Source organism: Mesoplodon mirus, assembly GCF_964341445.2.
Source record: "Mesoplodon mirus genome assembly, chromosome: 7".
NCBI classification, from domain to species: Eukaryota; Metazoa; Chordata; class Mammalia; order Artiodactyla; family Ziphiidae; genus Mesoplodon; species Mesoplodon mirus.
In genome coordinates this window covers 23,676,630-23,690,706 of record NC_138983.1, presented here as the reverse complement: position 1 = coordinate 23,690,706, position 14,077 = coordinate 23,676,630, and the positions used below count along the sequence as shown (strand labels likewise).

The 14,077-nt window shown below is 45.4% G+C and overlaps 1 protein-coding gene across 4 annotated transcripts in view; it reads left to right on the top strand.

Moving 5' to 3' along the window:
• Window positions 1–14,077, top strand: part of LDLRAD3 (low density lipoprotein receptor class A domain containing 3) — a 256,513-nt gene that overhangs the window by 47,722 nt on the left and 194,714 nt on the right. For 2 of the 4 annotated variants that reach the window (XM_082628185.1, XM_082628184.1), the window contains exon 1: window positions 5,054–5,129. The exons of the other annotated variants lie outside the window; for them this stretch is intronic. In XM_082628185.1, coding sequence (XP_082484311.1) covers window positions 5,063–5,129 — 67 coding nt within the window. In that variant the 5' untranslated portion in view covers window positions 5,054–5,062. Of the gene's footprint in view, window positions 1–5,053; window positions 5,130–14,077 lie in introns of those variants that run through there. 4 annotated transcript variants of the gene reach the window in all.

Here is a 14,077-nt window from a genome sequence, read left to right as displayed (position 1 = left end):
GTGTGTGAAATGGCTGGGCTTACCCTTTGGGGCCAGATGGAAGAATCCAGCAGAAGATAAAATAAAGTGTAAGCAGACCCAGCCCTGGTATAAATCCCAGATCCTCAATTACTCCTTGTGACCTTGGGCAGACTATTTAACCTCCCCGAGCGGCCTTTCCTCATTTGTGAAATGGAGCTAATGATTCCTTTGTTTAAAGCTGTTATAAATATTAGATGTTTGTAAAGGCATCTGGCACATGGGGAACACTCAATAAGTGGTAATTGTCATCGGTACCATTTATATTTGCGGAGGGCATATTATTTATCAGTTGTAAAGAAGGCTTGGCCACACAAACCAGGCAGAATTGGTGATCAAATTGGGTCAGATCCTTTTTTCTTTCCAAAAGCCATTTGTGTGTACACCCTGAGGCCTGAAAAAGGTGGGTCGGATGCAATGGGTGCCACTGATGGGAGTGGGGTTGTAGCTAAAGAAAAGCCTCAATCATGCCAAGTCCAGGGTTTCTTAAAGAGGGTGGGATTTTTATTTGGCCTTGGGACCTCTGGAGGGCTTGAAAAATAAAAGGAGGAATTTAGAATCTGGAGAGAGAGAAAGAGAGACAGAGATTCTTTCCCTGGGGAGTTGGTTGTGGTGAGGGTGGGAGCTGAGGCTCTAAGTGCTCCCACTTACAAGGTTGGGTTTGTAAATTCATGGACAATTCTGTGGGTATCCCACTCCTGCTAGGTGAGAAAGAATATTTTCTATGTGTGTGCATGCGTGCATGTGCCCGAGTGTGTGTGCATGTGTTGGGCACGTGTATGGGTGTGTGTGTGTGTGTGTGTGCATGCATGCCTGTGTCTGCTTCTCCTAAATATTTATGGGCTGGGAGATGGCACCTGGGAAAGGCCAGTGTGTAACTGACTAAGTATTAATAAGCATGTTCCAGAGAACTGAGGCCTTTGTTTTGTCTTCATCAAAAATGAATCAGCTCTCATTCGCTGTGTTTCTGCAGGAAACTGTGCTGTGCGAAGAAGTGCTGCTTTGTTTTCCTTGTAGGCCTTCCCGCTTGGGTTTCTATTTCCACGGAGGCCTTATTTTTAAAAACATGTTTTTACAGCAGAATTACAGCTCTGGCGATTATGACAGTCTCTTACAACTCTGGTTATGAAAAGAGTTTCTGTAGTGTTTTTATTTCTTTTAATGGACCATTTTCTTGCCTTCCTTTTTCTTCTCCTGGGACTGTGTCAGGTGGTATCTCCCTCCTGTGTGTTTTCTTCTCCTTTGTCCAACACTCTGAGATCAAGGCCTAGCTCCATACTTTCACTGTCATCCTGCTTCCTGGGATCCAGGGAAATGGATTTTCTACTGTTCTCGTGTCCCAACCTTTCTCCAACTCCTATCTGTGGCTGCTTCTACCATTTTCTTCCTAGAACTTTCCTGAAGAGTTCATTTTCTTCTCTTGGCATCACTTCCTAGGAAACTCCCTTTTCTGCTCTGAGACTGACCTTTTTTGTTTCCTTAAATCAAATGCTTCCAAACTACAGTTGAGGTCCACTGGTTTGGAATCAGACATCATCTGTGAGGCTTTTGATGAATTCCATTTGCAGGATTTGGTTGGCTGTTCTGGTCACCTGGCTGAAAAGGAGGCTTAGAAAAAAGTCCAGAAGACAGTCCTGCATTATTTTTCACTTCCATAACCTGAACAATTAGTTTCTATTACAATAGAGATGGTTTTTCCTCCTGCCAAAGGTTTCTGTCCAAAGGAATAAAGTGGGATCGCAAGGATGAAATGAAACTCTTTAGGAAAGGATGGCTCTCCCACCACGATTATAATCCCTGCTGTGCACCATCCTAAGTGGGTTGGTGCTGTTGAAATGCAAATGCCATTTGGTCTGTTATTGATTTGCTCACAGAAAGTAGCAGAAATTTAATCCATGCAGAAAATGCTATGAGTCACTTCATCTCCTGCAAGAGTTACTTTATTATTATTATTATTGCAGAAAGGAGCACATCAAAAGGCAAGTCTAGGAAAACAGTTTTCAGAAAGCTAGTTTTATTTGTCTTACTTAGCAGTTATTTTCCAGAAATCTGTTAACCAGTATCAGGTGTTTTCCAGCTTTGCATACATAACCACTTATCACTGTCTGATTCTACTCCATGCTTTTCTCTCTGTTGTTGTTGTCTTTTGAAGATTTGAGGGAAACTGGTCTGAATTGTTTACAGAGTGCTCAGCAACGACCCTCCCCCAAATACCACCAGCACTGGAGATTGAAGAATATAATCTACTCCAGTGTACTTGTGTCTGGGTTATCCGAATGCTCAAATTTGAAGCCCAGTACAGCTTCCTTTATTACTTGTTATACTTTGGGATTGCCTGCCCCTTGCTCCAGGGGTGCAGGACGAAGAAATACAAACAAAGTGCAGCATTAGCTTGAGCAAAACATATAACTAGGACAGTGGATCTGCTGCCAAAAATACCATCTGCTGTTTTCCAAGCCAAAGGTTGATGACTTGGGTTGTCTCTTCCTTCAGCAAATAGTCACAGAGACTCACTATATTTATTTACTTTAAGTTTGACCAGCTTTTCATAATATTTCTTGTTAGAGGGGGGAATGTATGTTGGAGTTAGTAAAGTTAAACCCAACTCTGATTCCCAAACAGATGCCTAAAAATGTCCAATAGCTTCCAAGCTGGATTATCCTACGCTTTCCCTACCCCCAGTGTCTTTCTAGGTAGGGGTGCCAGGTTAACTGACCCGAAGTGTTACTCATCTCCTGCCACTCCGCAGCATGAAATTGATGCTGTTGGTTTCTCACTGTGTACAAAGTAAAGTCCAAACTCTGTAGTCTGGCTTTTAAAGCTTTTCTCAGCCTTCTGTCTGTTGTTCCTCGTGACGGTTTGCTTTCGGGCCTCTGCTTAGCTTAACCTTTCATTTGGAATACACGTCTACAGCCCCATGCCCCCCTCCCACCCCGGCGCTGCAAAACCAGCCTGGTTGAGAACTGCTCTATGATGCATTCCACGATGCTTCCTTGGAATACATTTCTTCCTCCTTAGTGATTACTACATCCCACTTTCTACTCCTTTCTTGTGGCATTTATGACCCCAACTTTTATACTTAACCTGTTTAGGTGCACAAGCCTCTCTTCTGGTCAACTGTAGGCTTTGAATGTGCCCCAACCTTGTAGCCCCCACAGTCTTGAGTATATTAGGCGCCCAGTAAGTTCTTTATGGGTGAATGAATGAATCAGTTAGTTGGATGAATGCGTACCATGCAGACAGAGCACGCAGTGGGGAGCAGGTAGATATTAAACGTAAGCATCTTGTTCCATGGACCCAATGCAGTGGCAAGATGTCATTGTCCAGGAGAACATCTGCTCCAGTGGTTTAGCCGTGAGCTTGGCAGTTGCCATGTAGACCAATTTCACATCTGGATGGTCCCCCAACCCTTCAGATGTATATTGTTACGATTTGCACCTCAGAAGTTCTGCTGTTCCAGTAATAGGCAAATGAGGACCTTGAAAGGGTGGAGAGAGACCCATAGCAATTGTAGCTTGTGTTTTCTACATAATAAGGAGGTCTGTTTTTGTTGTTTTGAGAGTACAGTGGTGGTAAAGACAGAGAGCTTTGGGGCCACGATGACTTTGATTTGCATCCTAGTTCTCATTCACTCATTTGTCATCTTGAGTCTCAAGTTTCCTCACCTGTAAAAAGGGGATAAAAGCTATTCAGCAGGGATGCAGTGTGGATTAAGTAACCTATGAAAAGTACCAGTGCAGGTCTTCACACATCGTGGGTGCTCCATATATGTAGGCATTACTTCTAAGAGAAGTTTGGGTGGTGGCCTGTCGCTAGCATCATGAATCCGTGACTTCATAGTCTGCTGTTTTATCATTGCTGGCCTTGAAGGTGGTTTCTTACTAGTAAATTTAGAATGGCTTCCTTCCATATTCTAAGATTAGGAATTCTTCCTTCTATATTCGCTAGAGGTTAGGAATTCTGAGTGTTCTATCTCTATTGAAAGATGTGAACCTCTGGGAATTTTCAAGCTGTAAAAAAAAAACTATGGGTGGAAAAAGTGGAAAGGAAGAAAAAAAAAAACCCTGGTGCTTGGAGGCAGAAAATGGAAATTTATGCAGTGTTTAAATTCTTATTTCTCCATTATAATTCTAAAGCTACTTGTTAATTCTGAAATGTTATTGGCTTGCCCATAGATACTTGCTATATTTAGAGCTAGAAATGCCGTTCTGATTTATTTGTATGGACATTCTGAACAATATTTTATTTTCTAAACGTTTCTGAGCTTTCTTCTCTCTTGTTCTTTAAGCAGCACTGAGGAGAGTGCCTGATTCACAGGGGAGTTTGGAAAAAACAGACATTTTCCTGAAATTGTGTGCTTGTTAGCAGGGCCTCTTAGCCTCTTGGCAGCTTGCTTATGAGTACAGACTTTGAAGAACTATTTCTTTGGATGGTGTTTTACAAAATAACCCCTTCCCTCCTCACAAGTTTGTAACCCCCGGGGGAGGGTTTGGAGGTGTTCCGTCCTGTTGAGGGGTTGACAGTGATGGTTACTTGAAGGCTTCCTCCCCCCTCCCCCCCAGCCAGTTTTGCTGACACTCCCAGGCTGTGGCTCGGTTCCTCATGCGGATGTGTTATCTGCTAGGATCTGGAAGGCAGTGGAAGAGAGCTGATACCAAGTCGGGTTTGCTGGCACCCCTTTTTTTCCCTTAATAAAGACACTGTTTTTATTAAGCCTTCAGTTGGTTCTTTCTTTTCAGGCTTTCGTGGTGTGATCTTTGGATCCGTGACTTGCCGCTGAACCGTGGATCTGTGATTCTTGGGCCTGGTGCGTGTGGCCTGAGGTGTTCCTTCCACACCTCACCGCCTCCCTGCTCTCGGAGTCTGAGCTGGCCTTTTCCATGTTTACACAAGTTTGGGATTTGTCCTGGGGGAGGTGGCAGGAGATTGAGTTGGTCTGGGCTGAGGTTGGAGCAGAAGCTGTTTGTTTTGTGGGAGCGCAAGAGGTTGATCTGAGAGACAGAGACACAGCAGTGTCGTGTATCTGTGTGCAGAACACAAGTGGATGGTATCATCAACCTGGGCTTTGATGACACAGACAGTCGAAGTTGCTGGAAGGCGGCAGTATGCGGGTGAGGGCTTGTACCCCGATGCTCTTAAAATCAGACACTCCCCTTGGCAGGGTGGCTGTCGTCACTCGCTCCTGCTTCTGTGCTATGCCCTCCGGAAGTGACAGGCGTGGTGCTGGTGAGCTACGCTCAGCCTTCCTTCCCTGCGGCTGAGGCTCCTTTCCCTGAACATCTGGGCAGCGGTGGGGGGGACTTGGCAGCGCCTGTTTGAAAGCATGATTATAGCAAGGGAGAGAGAGAGAGAAAGCCAGATTCAGGGTTTCCTCTCCGCCTCCGGCAGAGATCAGCGTTCAGTTGCCTAATTTGTCGGTTCTTCGAATATAAATCGTTTGGGATTGCTTTTCTCTCCATATAGTTTTCTATAAACTTTACATTTTTCTTCTTGTCAAAGACAGACAAAAAAACCTTTTTATTTAACCAAAGAAGGGGGCAACCCTCAAACTAACCACATGGGAAAGTTCATTGAAGACCCAAGTATCCCTGATAAGCAAGAAGAGCCCCCAGAGAGTTTGGGGAGTGAGGTTGAAGGTAACCAGAGATGGCATTGGCTTTCCAGGAGGAGAGTCCCCGCCCAGGCCAGACTCTTTGGCACGAGAGCTGGAGCGGCCGTGCAGACTTTGCAGATGCTTCCCGGAGGCTGGTACTTCAGCCACGTTCCGTGGATGGATGGGCCCGTAGAGCCTGGTGCCCGGCCTGAGAAGCCTGCATGCTTGGGGTGTATCAGGGTTGGGCTGATGCCATTTGGGGCATTGGAGAAAAGGAGTTGGGACTGTTTTGATATTAGGGGAAAATGAGCAAATCAACTGAAAATAAAGGCTGGATGTTCCATTTCCCCCTCCTCCCACTGCCAGTCCCCCCCCGCCCCGCCCCGTCACTAGATGGTGGCATTGTGGCCTGGGGAGCTGGCGTGACTTTGACCAGTAAGTTTGCTGGTGGCTCCGGCTGTGGAAGGGGAGAGGAGAGAGTCCACCGAGAATGGACAGAGTCGGTGCCTGCGAGCAGCTACCTGTTCTTTTATGCAGTAAACTTTTTACAAAGTTTAACCTACAGACTGAAGAGTGCACAGATGTTAAGCGGGGAGCTCATGAATTTTCATGAAGCAAATACACCTGGGGAACCAGTGCTCAGATGAAGAAATAGAGCATGACCAGCACCCCAGAGCCCCCAGGGTGCCCCCCATCCTGGCTTCCAACACCGTAGGTTACTTTTGCCTGGTTTTGAAACTGGCAAGAATAAGAGCGTCTGGTTCCTTTCGCTCAACCTTAAACAACATCGAATTTCCGCCCCCTTTTCCAGGAGGCGGGTTGTGGGATGACCCTCCACCCAGTGAGATTGCAGGGACAACTCTGAAACCTTGGTGACCAGGTGCCCCACCAGCCTTGGGCTCTGGGCTCCAGGCTTTCGCTCCATGTGCCTTGCCGTTGAATGAGCTCTGTGTCTTCCAGCAGAGAGTGTGGCTTGCTGCCACCTGGAAGACCCAAGAGCGTGGAAGCGGGAGTCCAGAGCAACTCTAATTGTGGCCTCATGGTGAGCCCAGCAAGCCTTGGAGAGACTTACTACATTCCTCGCCGAGGACAAATTAGATTTATATCCCTTAATCGGAGTCAGGGCCCTTGGTGCTCCCACACGGGCCACTGGGGTGGTGACCTCCTGTGGAGAGAGGGGCTGGCCAGGAGGGGGCCCTGGAGGGGTGGCCACAGCTCTTTGTAGAATGTATTTGTGTTTTGAAGGGGGGTAAAAGGGAATATAGCCCATGGGTGATTTTCCAGAGTGACTCGTTGAGAAGCAGCCATCCACACGCTTTTCCAAATGATTCCCTATTCAGTTTTAACATTTTATTTTATTTTTTAACTTTTAGTTTGGGCCAACAGTTGGGGCTCTCAGTTTCATAACTATGTAAAAGTATTCTTACCCAAACTCGTTTCTCTTAAGTTTTAAGGCATGCTTTGTCTTTTTTTTATATTTTGTAAATTCATGAATAGATGACCTTTTCCTTTTGGCTTTGCTTCTTCAAGTTAAAGGAGCCAATGCGTGTGTGTGTGTGTGTGTTTTGATAATGAGCAATGCTCTGCAGTTCCTCCCCCAGATCATCGTGGTTTCTCTTATAAGTTCTCCAGACGTATTTACTCTGGCGATATTTTAAGAACTTCATTTTGAAGAAAAGATGCCAGTAGAAAATATAACCCATATTTTTAAAGGACCTCAATTTCTTCCCTCAGAGTGTATGTTCCAAGACCTTGCAGATGTAAATGTGAGTACAGGGGATTATATATTATCACATACATCTCTAGAGAGAAACAAAAAATGGATTATGTTCTACATACTGTTCTGTACCTTGCTTTCTCCCCTCTGCCTATATTGTAGCTATTCTTCCATGTCAGTACATTCTGGATTTTTTTTAAAGGCTGCAGTGTTCTAGATGGGTATGTCATATCATAAATACCCATCTCCCTCTTGGTAGATGTTTAAGTTCTTATAAGTTTTGAGCTTTTACAAATAATGATGTAAAGGGGAAAAAAAGCCATCTGCATGCTTCTCTATGAATTTATATATTCCTAAGGATAGATTCCTAGAAATGGAATCGGTGAGTCCAAAGGTAAGCTCATGATAAATAGTGTTGGGCAGTGCCAAATGGCCCCAGACAGCTTGTACCAATTTATGCTCTCACCAGTAGTGTCAGAGTGCCAGTGTCCCCACATCCATGCCAGCTCTCAGTATTATCCATCTTGTTAACTTTTGCTGATCAGATTGTTTTAAAAAATGGCATTTCCACTTGCATTTGTTCAACTACCAGTGAGGTTGTACATCTTTTTGTCTACTAGCCATCTGCATTTTTTGTGACGTGCTTGTGTCTTTCCTTTATCCATTTTTCTCTTGGTTTCTTACTGATTTTTAAGGAATTCTTTGCGAATAGGGATGGAGAGGATAGTTTTGAAAGATAACATTTAGACAAAAAAAAATCATCTTGATTGGCGTTCCTGGCTGTAAAGCTCCACAAAAGATCAAGTATTCCATCTTCTTTTTGCCTGGTTAAAGGCTTTGGTTTTCTGTTTTGTTTTTATTTAATTAGGTGCAAATTTTCCTCTTGGCTGGAGAGTCCCGGCTGTCTGTAAATGCATTATCATTGGTGCAGCATGGGGTGGGTGGTGATGTGCCCTGGAAAGGGAGCAGTGCCAGGCAGGGGTTGGTGCCTGTCAGAGCTGATTACTGTGGGTGTTCAATGAGAAGCTGAATCCCTTGCCTCGTTTAAAGACCGTGGTCTCTCATGTCTTCAGCATAAAGGCACACGACCCACAAAAGAAGAGGCAGGGAGTGTCTCTTGAGCTGTGTTGGCAGTTCTGGTTCATTGTGTTTCTTCATTCTGCTGGCATTTCCTAGATCAGCGCTGCTTCCTAAACTCTCTTGGCAGGTTCACGTGGAGCCAGTGTTCTTCCCTCCGCGTCCAGAGCCCGTGGAGGTTTGCCACCTTCCATACTGGTAAACACACTAGGCTGTTTGTTCAAAGGAGGCCAGGGCTGCCAGGGATGGAGGTAGCTAGGGGCCTGGGTCCCAGTGCTCCTGTAGCCATTGATGACAGGCAGACCCTTGACAGAACGCCTTAGACCCCTACATTCCTCCAGGCCACCCTCGATGCCTCCAGTAGGGGAGGGCTTGCTGCTCTTCCTGATGAGAGTCCCAGCCCCAAATGCCCCTGTCTTTGGTGCAGCTGTCACTAGTCCCTGGTTACGGAAAGAAACAAACAAAGGCCAAGTGTGTGGGGTGCTGATGGCTTGGGATTCATTGCGTGGAGGGGGGAATCAACCTCCTTGTGGATGGAAACCCAAAGGCTTGCCTGAGGCTGCCTGCAACCCAGTGCAGAGCAGAAACAGAGGGGGCCTGGCTCTTAGGGCTGTTATCAGCGACTAGATGCACCTGGGCCTGGTTCTTCTCCCTTAGGAACATGGGCCCAACCTTGACTTCTTGGGAGCTGGCTCTGAGAGAATGGGTCATCACAGAATGTTGGCTTTGTCTCCCAGGCAGCTGTGTCAGTTGTTGCTGACAGCCCATGCCCTAGAGAGAGTGCTTGTGCCCAAGAGTTCTGGAGGCCAGCTCTTACCTGCCGAGGTTACGGTCTAAAGTATTGGGTTACCTTTGAATTTTTACTCTGAGTCATGAAGAATTATTGGTTTAAGTTCAAGCAAATCCAGAAGTGAAGATGGCTTTGTAGAAAACCCAAGATTTCTCAGGAAGAAGAAGAATAATAATGACATGAATAAACATATTTGGGGGTCCTGCTCCCCCACCGCCATTTTTCCAATAATCAAGTTGAGATGAAATTACTCTCTGAGCATGAAGAAACATGTCTTCATTCTGTAGATCTTAGGCTGCATACAAATGTGGACTGTCCACACGATTGAGGAATAATTTTAACTTGCAGGAATAATCCACAAAATGTTGGGTGAAAGGCTTTTCAGAATATTATAGCACAAAGAAGCAGCCATCCATATTTCCATCCACCCGCATACTTCATGCCTCCCACCCTCCCTCCATTTCAACATTCTGTCCTCGGCTCTGGGCTACATTAGGACACTTTCCCTCCCTTGGTATAAAGTTGCTCGTGGGGTTTTGTGGGGAAGACAGGCACACAAACGGTGGAGCATTGTGATAAGGGAAGAGATAGAGGTTTGCGTAAGTTATGTTGCGAGTTCCAATGGGGGAGCTTGTAAAGTGACCTATACATTAGGGAGGAACTGCAGGAGAGGTGGCCTGGCCAGGACACGCAGGCCTCCTGGGCTGATGCCAGGACAATTGCCTTACCCTTCGTGGGATGGGGCTATGGTAGGATTTTAAACAGTGAGGGATGTGGTCAGATTTTCTCTACAGTTATGTGAAGGATGCCTTTTAGAGGTCAAGACTGGATCTCGGAAAGCCAGCAAGGAAGCCATTAATGCTAAGCCATAAAGGCAAGAGAGAAGGATTTGAACTAGGGTTGTGAGTGGCAGGGATATCGAGGAAAGATGGAAGTGGAAAATGTTTTGCACTGGGTTGATTGATGTGGGTGGAGGTGAGGGGGAAAGATGGTTGGCCATTCTACCACCTGAAGTACTGAGTGATGCAGGAGGGACAGGTTTAGAAGAAAAAATCCAAAGTTCTATTCTGGGTGTGTCGAGTTTGTGTCTGGGATGAAAATGTCTTGGGCAGTAGGGGATGGAAGTATGCAGCTGTGGGTGGAGGATGGAGATGAAGGGAAGAGAGCTGAGTTGGAGGTTGACCCTCATGGCAGACGAGACAGCTTTTCCAGGGCAGATGACTCTGTCACTCAAGCAGCGGGAGACACAGCTCAGGAGGTAGAGGAGGGGTGGGCGGAGGGAGAGGAGCCTCTGAGTTGATGGAGGAGGAATGGTCAGAGAGCCAGGTGTGTGGGGAAGGTGGGCGAACAGGAGAATGTAGTATCAGGGAGGCCGAGGGAATGGAGTTTCAGGAGGAAGGAGCCATCCACTTGTAGTTGGTCCCTTGCAGCTGAGTTATGTGCAAGGTAAAGACTGAAAATAACTTTTGAATAACATGCTGGAGAGAGGGTGTGGAGGAAAGGGAACCCTTCTACAAGGTTGGTGGGAATGTAAATTGGTGCAACTGCTATGGAGAACAGTATGGAGATTCCTCAAAAACTAAAAATAAAGTTGCCATATGATCCAGCAATCCCACTCCTAGGCATATATCTGGACAGAACTATATATAATTCAAAAAGATCCCTGAACGCTTATGTTCATAGCAGCACTATTCACAATAGCCAAGACGTGAAAACAACCTCAGTGTCCATCGATAGATGAATGGATAAAGAAGATGTGGTACATATTCACAATGGAATATTACTCAGCCATAAAAAAGAATGAAATAATACCATTTGCAGCTACATGGATGGACCTAGAGATTATCTTACTAAGCAAAGTAAGTCAGAAAGAGAAAGACAAATACCATATGAAAGCACTTATCATATAGAATCTAAACTATGATGCAGGGACTTTCCTGGCGGTCCAGTGGTTAAGACTCCACCTTCCAATGTAGGGCGTGTGGGTTCAATCCCTTGTCAGGGAACTAAGATCCCACATGCTACAGGGTGTGGCCAAAAATTTAAAAAAATATGATGCAAATATGAACTTATCTATGAAACAGAAACAGATTCACAGACCTAGAGAAGATAATTGTGGCTGCCAAGGGGGGAAGGGGGACAGGGGAGGGTTGGATTGGGAGTATGGGATTAGCAGATGCAAACTATTATATATAGAACAGATAAACAACAAGGTCCTATTGTATAGCACAGGGAACTATTGATATAGTCAGTATGCTATAATAAAACATAATGGAAAAGAATATGAAAAAGAATATATATATATATAGATGTATGTATACAAACACACACAACTGAATCTCTTTGTTGTACACCAAAAACTAACACAACATTGTAAATCAACTATACTTCAATAAAATAAATAAATAAATAACTTTTGGATTCAGCAGTTGGGAGGCTTGGGAGGCCATTGGTGCCTTTGTGAGAACAGATCCAGGAAAGCAAAGGGGGTAGGAACTAGCTGGGTGTCAGAGGACTGAAGACCATTGCAGACTGTAGGGGCTGAACCTGTTGAAAGGTTAATCATGGTGTCGGCATTCACCAGGCCTTTGACTTCTTTCCGGTGTCTTGGTGCTGAGCTGCGCCCGTTGGCAGAGCGTTGGACGAACCTGCACTGGAGCCACGTGGTAGGGCATCTTTAGGTTACCAAAAAATCGTTTCTTAATGAGCAGCTCCTGTCTCCCAATCTCTCATCTCTCTGGTAGGAATCTATCCTGTTCAGTTTAAGGTGGATCCCCTTACACTTGAGATCACCTTTTCTCTAATTATTAATCATGTAACTACATTATAGTGATATGTCTTGTGTAATGACATATTCTGTGCGTAAATTACATCTACTCTTTGTATAATAGTCATTCTTTAATAGTGAATAATAATACCTTTAACAAATGAACTCTGGCTAACTCTGTATGGCCTCTTTCTGCGTGCTGTCATAAAATGTATGAAAGTCCCAGGAGCTTCCACTGAATTCTTAGGATATGTGTTTTTTCTGTAAGAGGCTATCTGATGCAGGTGATAAACAATGAGAGCTGAAATGTTTTCAGATCTGGGACGATGTGAGTTCAATACCAAGATGGACAAAATGGCTCTTTGATCACCCCAGGGAGCTTATCAAGCTTGTGTTTGGTCCATCTCCACTTTGTAGATGAGGAAACTGAGGCACGGAGGGCTTAAGCCATCCCCCGAGCTTGGGAGGAGTGGAATTAGAATTCAGAGTTTGTGGGCTTCAGGGCTGACCTGAATGATACCAGCTCAGGGATCCCTCTTTCAGTTTCAATTCTCTTTGTTTTCTGGACCATCATAAACTACCCTTCACAAGCTGGAGAATCCAAACAGGTTCGCCTGCCCCTTTTCAGCACTTGTAGTTACCAAATCCGACAAATCTCTTGCAAAGGTGAGTTGCTCACTCTGAAATCAGCGCTCATTCAGACATGCAGACTGAAGCGGGGACTCCAGCAGTAAATACTGCTTAATTCTGGCACTTGCTAGATGTAGAAACATCATTTGCTCAAGAAGTCAGCTAATTCCTCCTGATGGAGGGCCTGTCGGCACGCTGAGCACGGAGGGAGGGTGCTCGCGTGAGCAGATTGTAGAAGCAGGACGGACTGGTTTAATGGATTAAGCTACTTAAGAAAATTTAAAAAGACGCACCAGTTAATATGTATTTCTCCCTTGGTCGGCGGTAACAAGCTGGCGTTTTTGACTTCCCTGGCAGAGTTCCTCTCCTAAACGATAAGCCAGACAGTCGTTCATTTGCTGAGACGTGATAGAAAATTGTAGATCATCGGGGGGAACCAGAGAGCCCTTGACTTCATAGGGAATGGGCTGCAGGTCTGATGTGTGGCCCTTCAGAGATTATTTTCTCCTTGGGCAGGGAGGGTGTGGGACCAGCCATCTCTGCATGGATGGCATAGGAGGTCGGAATTTTAAAGTGCGGAGACAAGAGTCGAGTCTCCTTCAGGGGCTGGAACCTGGGTTCTCTGACCAGTTCCAGCCCTGCCCTTCGAGAGGCTGGCTGGCCTCTGGGTCTTAGTCTCCTTGTGTTTAAAAAGGAGGAACTGCCTTCAGTACCTGCCTTGTGGGGATGTGTTTAGTTCTTCAGAGGAGGACCTCTGGGTAAATGCTGGATTTTATTTTTAAATGTTGGAGAATGTATCTAGGACAGGCAGATGGCGAGTGTTTGCCTGCCGTGGAGACCAGGGATGTGTCCACAGAAACAAGAATGAGCGGTCAAGAGCTGGAAAGGGACTTGGATATCATCTATTCCTGCCTTATTTTACACCTGGGAAACTGAGGTCCAGGGAGATGGAGCCACGTCCCCAGATCCCAACGGTGAATCCCATGTGCCTTTCTCTTTTGAGTTGCTTCATAACCACGTGGTTTGGAAAGGTTGGTTCATGGTTATAGTTTGGCTGCTATTAAAGAGCCTTAGGAATGATTAAAAGGAAGGTTAATTATTTCTTAGGAATAATGGAACTGAGACTGTCATGTGTTAGAAGACACACAGCCAGGGTCACATTGTGAGCCCTGTAACTATGTTCTTAAAACCTGGTGACCATCTGCAAAGTCTGCGTTGTTGGACCTAAGTGACCACTGGTCTCAGCCAGCCAACCAGCCCCACCTTGCCCAGGCTATGGCCTTTCTAGGGAGGCAGAGGGAGAAAAGGGAGCCAACCTTGTCTGAGTTACCACTACAGTACCAGCTCTGTGAGGAGAGGCAGGGAGATTGTGGAGGGAAGGAAGGAGTAACAATCTAGTACTGTTTATTGAACTCCCAGTATATGCCACCTACTCTTACATTTACTTTATCACTTTATTTTATATATATATATATATATATATAT